Raw genomic sequence first — 7,817 nt, forward strand, 5'->3', positions numbered from 1 at the left:
TGTTTTTAAAAAGTAACTAAATAATTAATTACTTTTGAAAATAAGTAATCAGTAAAACAACAGGATTACCTTTTTCAAGTAACTTGACCAACACTGGTTACCAGTGAGGGTTACCTGGGTTAAAAGGTAACGCTTTTATCACACCGCTAATTCCAGCCAAGTCCCAGCTGCAGCTGAAACACACGTGGATGTTCTCACGAGTCTTCAGTTTGCCCACAGCCAGGCTTTGACCAGCAGCTCTTTCCACCCATCACTGCTGCCAAATCCATCTTATCACAGGTGCAGCGAAACTAAATGACATGCTCGAGAACATCTGAGAGCTTTAAACACCTTATCAGAGCAAAAGGTTTAACCTACCTTGTGGCCAAGAATGCTGGCTATGTGACAGTAATGCAGCACCAAGAGGACGGCCAGGATGAAGGAGGTTCCCCCGACATGAAAGGGTATCAGCTTCATGGTGACTGGAAAACACAGCATGGCATGTCAGAATCATAGCTACCTTCAGGTGCTGCATGAGCTTTACGAGGAGGGTTAACCACTACACCACTGGTCCTTATTACTGTTCTCCAGCCCGGGGCAAACTCCACTCTCTAATCTCGTGTTTTAACCAAAAATGGGACTAAACTACTTTTTGTTCCGTCTCTGGGGACAATCTGCTTTGAGAAATATGTCGATTTAAAAAGTCAAGATGTTGAATAGTCCGGCGTGACTCACCGGGCTGTGAGCGTCTTTACAGATTGGCTACCAAAAAAGTAACACAATGACAGCTCTACACATGTTTGCATATCTAGGCGACACAATGAGCACGTAAGTAACAGCTGACAGCTCCCAAATCCCGAGGAACCATAAAGCTGCGACCAAGGACCGCTCCATGACGGCGACAGCGTTCAGGTTAGCAAACACTCACCAGTCCGAGCGACAGTAGAGCAGCAGTGAAGCTGAAGCGACGCCTCCACCTGTTCTGACAGTTCCCGCAGACATCCCAAAGCGTCTGCTACTTTTCCGTCGATTCTCATTGGTCCACGTACAGCTTCTCTTCTTTGAGCTGCGGTACAGTACACAAACCTCCCGCTGCTGCCCCCTGCTGGTGTAGCGTGTTATATATTCAAATAACGGGATACAGCAGCTGGTGTCGGATATTTCATACATATTTATTATACAGGCTATACAGTACATAAAATCAAAATTCACATGTTTTATGTAACTGAAATGTTTAATTATGTGGGCTAGAGAAAAGAAGAAAGTTATAGAGTATATTTATATGAAACGTATGTATACTTACTGCACTTGATGTATTTTAACAATATATGTTGCATATCACAGAATGTAACAAGAAAGAATTGAAAAAATGAATATACAGCATGTTGGAAACATTTTAATAGATTTAAATGTGTGGGTACAATTGTAGAACAAATTAATAATTATAATATTTATAAGAACAGAAGTTGTTTTATTTTAAAGACTATTAGAAATGACAGCAGCATCATATACATGTCCACATGTGACGGTGTGTAGTCCAGGCCTGATGAGTCCTACTGCTGAGCGCACTGGTTCTCCATGCTGCTGTTAGAACTGACATGGATCATCTCCACTGCTTTCTGTTTCTTTCTCCTCTCCTCTCGTTTATTCTGCTGCTGGTTCTCCTCCATCACTTTCTCCTTACAGTCAGCTGAAGGAGAGCTGAGAACAACCAAAAACAATTCAGTTACTGCTCATTCGGCTCCTGATCTTACAGTTTTCATCTGTACTTAGTCAACAACACGATGTGCCAAAACAGGACTAAAGGTGCGCTGAGACTATTTATTAGTGTCATTAGAAGAAAAAACATTTGACAAAGTAAACAGGACCTTTCTCCTCAGCACTCAGCTTCAAATATGGATTCAGAAGAACACTAAACACTTTAAAATATTTGCAATTTTCTTTGAGCAATATGACAAAACCATAAAATTAAAGGAACATAACAATTCACAGGGAAAAAAGGCCTGATGCTTTATTATTAGTTACTAGACCCACTATGTCAGAAATTAGAATAAACCAACTTCGCAGTAACTCTTTAAGGATGCCCGAGCTTCTACAGCTCACAATTCTTCCCTCCCAACATGAAACATTTATTTATATAGCACCAAATCACAACAGTTGCCTCACAGTGCTTTAGATTGTAAGGTAAAGACAACAGAGAAAACAGAGGAACCCCAACAATCATATGACCCCCTATGAGCAGCACTTTGGGACAGTGGAAAGGAAAAACTCCCTTTTAACAGGAAGAAACCTCCATCAGAACCAGGCTCCGGGGGGGTGGGGCATCTGCCATGAGCGGTGAGGGGTGGAAGACCAAAGTCATGCTCTGCTATCAAAGGCCTTTTTTTGTTGGCCAAATTGCAACAGTGGAGACAAACATTCTCTCCTATACCAACTATCAGTGTTTCCAATAACACCGACTACAAATTCTACTGGAAAAACAACCAAGAAACATTAAATTTTCCACTCAAAGATCACACTGTGGACTAGAATCAAACTGCCAATCACAATCACCCCAACATCTTCATCACGAGGAGCATAGATATTACAGAGAACAATGCCTCAACTTTTCAAAACCAAAGATTAAAACTCATGAAATCCTTCCAGTTTAACAAATACAGACAACATGTTACTAACAATCCCCTAAACAGAAAAATCCCCAGTATTTATGCCTTAGCTGCAACTTGTGGACAGAAATTTATGTACAGTCATGTAAACTACCTTGGCGTCTCTGCAAGGTCGGGGTTAAAGCCAACGCTAAACTCCCAAGAACTTAGTTGGTCGTACACATCCCTGCTGTTAGTACATACCTGGGGTTGGGAATTACACTAGCTTCGTTTTCACTGATCTTCACACACTTTGCAGGCCGTGGCTCAGCCTCTGAAACACCTGCTGAGGAGCTCAGTGGAGGACGCATGTCAGCCTCGGGGTCCGCTGTATCTGTCACCACAGCAACGGCCTCCTTGGTCCGGTCCAGGGGTGCCTCCTCCACGGAGGGTGTGATGTCAACAGGAAGTTTCTCTCTCTTTCTCTTCTGGATGAGATTCTTCTTTGCCTCTGCAGGTGACAGCACAGTTACAGAGCTGCAACAACCCCGGCGCATGTGTACAGAGCGGGCGCGCTATGCTACATACCTTTTGGCTCATATTTGTGTTGGAGCTCCTCTACTCGCAACTGTAACTTGATCTTGTCACTCTGAGCCTGCAGCAGGAAATGGAAATATCCAATCAAATAGCAAATATAAGATCGCAGCAGATACAATAGTCCACATTCCTTACAAAAATCCCATCATGGGGCTCAAATTTACAGCTCAGTAGAAGAAACAAACCAAGTACATATACCAACTAGAGCTACACGATTACTGTAAAACCATGAAGTTATTTTAGTATTGTTACTTTTTTAGATGTCATTTTATAATTATTTAAGATTTCCACAGAAAACACTACCTAGAGGTAAAACACTACCTCTTGTGCTTCCATCTGCTTTGTAGTTTTAAACGGCACCTGTAAGAGATACTAACACAGGGAAGTGCTGCAGTCAGAGCAGCCTGTTACCTGTTTGAGCAGCCGCTCAGATGTGAAGAGTTTCCTCTCCAGCTCCAGAGCTCTCTGACTCTCTGACAAAGACTTCATCCTCTGAAGAGAAAGCTCATCTCTCAGACGCTCTGCATCCTTACTAACACACACACACACACACACGCGCACACGCACACGCACACACACACACACACACACACACACACAAAGTTATGTAGATGAAATAACTGAAGTCTAGCCTTCTTTGTTACAGTAACAGTTCATTTTGAATCCTGAAAATATCAAATCTTCCCAGTGCAGACAAATATGTGTTTTACAATTAAGCACTGCTTCATGAAGCCAAGAAAACCAACCACCTGACCCAGACTTCCTGCATAAAGATCGAAAGACAGAAAAATCCGTTATAAATGGATAAAACCTCTTTTGTTCTGCAATGGTTTCTTCAGCTGCACAGTGATTCTACTTCTATTCTAACGTCTGAGCCTAATTACTGTGGCCGTTTTCCCACTTTCATCCAAGTCCAACAACACTGTTACATTAAGCACCCCAAGGACCGTCTATAAGGTGGCAGACTTCAACTTGTCTCCCGATGAATGGGGCTCAAAGCACTGGCTTCTTCACAGAAATTTACCTGTAATGTATTTTTCCCATCGATCCAACCTGTTGTCTTTTTTGTTTCGTTTTTTAAAGCTACATTTCCAACATGTTTTTCACGCGTTCTCATTGTGTCAACCTGAATATCTCACATTAAAGATAAATTGTTTAACATTGTTTCACTGACCTTTCTTTAAAGCACTTTCAGTGTTCAAGCAGAGCAGAATAATCACTGTATCAGTCCATTTACCATGAAAGTGAACCAAGATTGTATGCTGTTCTAACGAGCCAATAATCAGACATTTATGGATACATCTGTCCCAAAATATGGATCCAGACTCATTTTGATGGCAAGAAAGGCCAACTGACAATTTCTTTCTTTTATTCAGATCATTATATTTCTAGTAAACCTGTAGATGGTCAAGCAAAAGGCCAGAAAACAGCCAAACTCACACAGTGTTGCTGAGCTTCATTTGGAGCAGGTCAGTGTAGTATGTTTCATCCTGGCCATCTCCATCACCGGCTGGAGCCGGATTAGCTGGCTGAGACTTCAACAACATCTACACACGGAACAAACAACATGTGACTGTGTGTCCGAATCTAGGAGAGCAGCTGCAGCATTTTATCTCATAAGTAAAACAGCACAAGTTCATGTTATGTGAGGCTTAGCCGAGCTCCTGTTAAAGCAGAAAACATCCCATTTGCTAGAGACATCGCTCCATCTGAGCCTGTAGTTTGCTGTAGATTTTGGACTTGTTAATATCCAGCTCTAATTTATAAATGCTATGCTAGCGCCGCTCAGTCTGCTGGGAACGTTTTTTCCAGTAAGTAGGACTAACGTGAAGTAAATCTGCTCTAAAAGCATTTTGTGTAATTGTCTGTGGAACAGGGCAGGTGTTACTCTCGCACGAGCGCACACACTTTCTGAACGTGAAGTCGTTCTACAAACTGCACTGACTGTTACGTTCTCACCTCCACCTTCTCCAGCCTCTGCAGTTTAGTCATCAGATTCTGGATCTCTCCATTTTTCTCCGACAGCATGGACTGCAGTCTCTCCAGCTGAGCAGGGTCAGCCCTGGAGCCCTGCAGCTGCATCAGAGTGGCTATCTGCACCTGCACCAAACACGCACATGCATACTGTCAGCCAACCACCAACCAGTTACAAACCGGCGACCGACCAGATGAGCTATCGCACGCTACCTTCAAGCGCTGCATCTGCTGTTTGCTAAAGGCGTGTATTTTCTGCAGCGACTGGTACTGGACCTTCACACTGATGAGCTGCCTCTCCATCTCAGCCCGCTTATCCTCCAGCTGCAACACAACATGGAGCCATTTACTGAGGTTCCAGGTTTGATTCAAGCACAACTCTGGACTTACAGAGAGACCTGCTGCCAAAGGAAAGTGTGACACACCTCAGCAAACAGTGAGTTCCCTTTGCTGTTTGGATCCTGGGCCTGCTGAAGAACCTGATCCAACTCGATCTGCAGATCCCTGTTGGCCTCACGAGATTTCTGTCATTACAGAGAGAGAAAGACAAAGTCTGTGGAAATGCTTACTGTGTGAAACTAAACACGCTTCTCTGAGAATTCAATATTGGATTGTATTATCAACTTTGCCCTGATTAGACTATCACAGGACGTGACCGCAGCAGAGTCGGACACAACCAACCAAGCAGCAAGTACGAGCTTCATCAAATGCACAATATCATCTCCTACTTGCCTAATTTCAATCGTTCCATTAATATTTTTAGATTATTATATTGTTAATCTATTTTGAGTTTAGTGAAAGTGCTTATTTAAGACCTTTCCAGGCATTTCCACCCTGGTGTGACTGCACAACACAGAGAACAGCAGACTGTAACATGTTCACCTCTAATGCATTGAACCAGGACACCGCTTCTTTCTGCCTTTCCTCCTTTTCTTCGGTGGTTCGCTCCAGCTGCCGCTGCAGGCTGCTGTTGCTCAGTTCCAGCTGCTGCTCCTTGTACTGCGATTCCTGCAGTGCCTGCTCCAGCTCCACCTGGCAGACGAACAGATTACACCAATGCTGATTCAACACCTCTTCTTCTCGTGCCATTAATGATTTTTATTCATCTAGGTACTTCTCGTGTTAGTTGACCTGGATGGTACATGCTTTGTGGTGCTCAAAGGACCAAAAACATCTGGACAGCTTGTCAGATCCACAAGCCTTTCTGTGAACAGCTTAACATAGCAGCTCAGCTCTGGATGGTCTCTATTATCACACTGTCGCTGTGAGAATGAGCCGTCTGTAGAACCTTCCTTTGTAAGTCACTCACTTTAACGTTCTCCAGCTCTGTGATCTTCATCTGCACCTCTATCATTTCCGACGTCATGGAACTCTGTGTGTGTTCATTTAGAGCTCGGAGCTCCTCCGTCTTGTTATTCAGCGTCTCGGTCTGCATTTCCAGCTTATGTTTCAGCTGTTTTTCATTCAGCTGGGACTCCTCTAGAGAAGACTGCAACCTCAGGATCTGAGACAGCAAAAACCACAATCACAGGTTGGAAAACAACATGACAGCGTGGATCCATCCTGCCGTGTACCAGTCAGGCTGTGAGGGAGATTTTCTTGGTACACTGAGCCCATTAGCACTACCTGAGCATCGTTTGAATCCTGCAGCATATCTGAGTATTGTTGCTGACCGTGACCCTTTATGACCACAGTGTCTCTGTCTGCTTCCAGCAGTGTAATGCACTGTTTTCTACAACAGGACAGTCACTGTACTCATACAGATGTGGTGGAATGGGAAATTTGCATCTGTACATACTAGAGATGGACCGATACCGATACGTAATATCGGATCGGTCCATCTCTAGTATGTACAGCCAACAAATCTGCAGCAACTGTGTAACTCCATCATTTCAATACGGACCAGATTCTCTGAATCACGTTTCCAGCCCCAAAAAGAATGGAGGCAGTTCTGAAGGCAGTGACAGCGTGGTACACCTCAACAACTATCTCACTTTACTGCTCTAACAGCCACTCAAGAATGGGGCTTTTACTGGTGTAAGATACCATAGTGCATTTAACCTCATAACTCACATAGGTACACATTTAGCATAGCTCCCTATCCCTAATTTCACTCATTAGTACGGCCTCATACCAGATGAGACCACGTGCTGTTGTACCTTGTTGTGAAGCTCACTGAGTGCCATGCTATGAGCCCTCTCCAGATGTTCTTGTTGTTCTTGAAGGTGCCGTTTCTGCTGATTCTTCACACAGTCAAAGTCCGACTGCAGTGATTCCAGCATCCGAGTTTTCAGCTCCACTTCCTTCTGCAACGAGTACTTGTCTTGCTCGAGAGCCTGTGGCACACACATCAGACAAAGATAGGTGGAGAGGTCTGAAACAATGATGAAGTTAGTTTGGATGACCAACAGGGCGGGAAACTTAGGAAAACAAGGACTTTTGTATTGGGCTCATGGCAGTTTACGGGAGCTTTTTCTCTTTATTTGTGTAAGAGCGGACCTCAAGGGCGTTGGTCATCTCTACTCTTTGTTCATCCAGTCGGTTCTGCAGCTCCACCTGCTGGTTGAGGAGATCCAGGCCAGCTTGAGCGGCCTGATGAACCTGCTCCTCCTTCTCTCTGAGCTGGATCCTCAGTACCTTGATCTCCTCTTCTGCTGCCATCTGGAAAGTGAAGGACACAGA

The 7,817-nt window shown here is 43.9% G+C and overlaps 2 protein-coding genes across 3 annotated transcripts in view; both read right to left on the reverse strand.

The window, feature by feature from the left end:
* Positions 1-1,055, reverse strand: part of sil1 (SIL1 nucleotide exchange factor) — a 7,249-nt gene extending 6,194 nt beyond the window's left edge. Inside the window, exons 1-2 of the mRNA XM_005749118.1 lie at positions 908-1,055; positions 358-461 (exon numbers count right to left, since the gene is read on the reverse strand). Of these exons, the coding sequence (XP_005749175.1) occupies positions 358-461; positions 908-1,016 (213 nt within the window). The 5' untranslated portion in view covers positions 1,017-1,055. The remainder of the gene's footprint in view (positions 1-357; positions 462-907) is intronic.
* Positions 1,056-1,362: 307 nt separating this feature from the next.
* The window catches only part of spdl1 (spindle apparatus coiled-coil protein 1), a 7,239-nt gene continuing 784 nt past the window's right edge, over positions 1,363-7,817 (reverse strand). The window contains exons 2-14 of one of the 2 annotated variants that reach the window (XM_005749120.1): positions 7,635-7,796; positions 7,295-7,471; positions 6,445-6,639; positions 6,018-6,167; positions 5,561-5,659; positions 5,349-5,459; positions 5,121-5,261; positions 4,602-4,708; positions 3,573-3,693; positions 3,153-3,219; positions 2,977-3,075; positions 2,829-2,946; positions 1,363-1,680 (exon numbers count right to left, since the gene is read on the reverse strand). In XM_005749120.1, the coding sequence (XP_005749177.1) occupies positions 1,533-1,680; positions 2,829-2,946; positions 2,977-3,075; positions 3,153-3,219; positions 3,573-3,693; positions 4,602-4,708; positions 5,121-5,261; positions 5,349-5,459; positions 5,561-5,659; positions 6,018-6,167; positions 6,445-6,639; positions 7,295-7,471; positions 7,635-7,796 (1,695 nt within the window). In that variant the 3' untranslated portion in view covers positions 1,363-1,532. Of the gene's footprint in view, positions 1,681-2,828; positions 3,076-3,152; positions 3,220-3,572; positions 3,694-4,601; positions 4,709-5,120; positions 5,262-5,348; positions 5,460-5,560; positions 5,660-6,017; positions 6,168-6,444; positions 6,640-7,294; positions 7,472-7,634; positions 7,797-7,817 lie in introns of both variants that reach the window. The other variant, XM_005749119.1, reaches the window with a different exon arrangement.

The sequence above is a fragment of the Pundamilia nyererei genome, unplaced genomic scaffold (genome assembly GCF_000239375.1).
Source record: "Pundamilia nyererei isolate P.nyererei 1_Seehausen unplaced genomic scaffold, PunNye1.0 scaffold00237, whole genome shotgun sequence".
NCBI lineage: Eukaryota > Metazoa > Chordata > Actinopteri > Cichliformes > Cichlidae > Pundamilia > Pundamilia nyererei.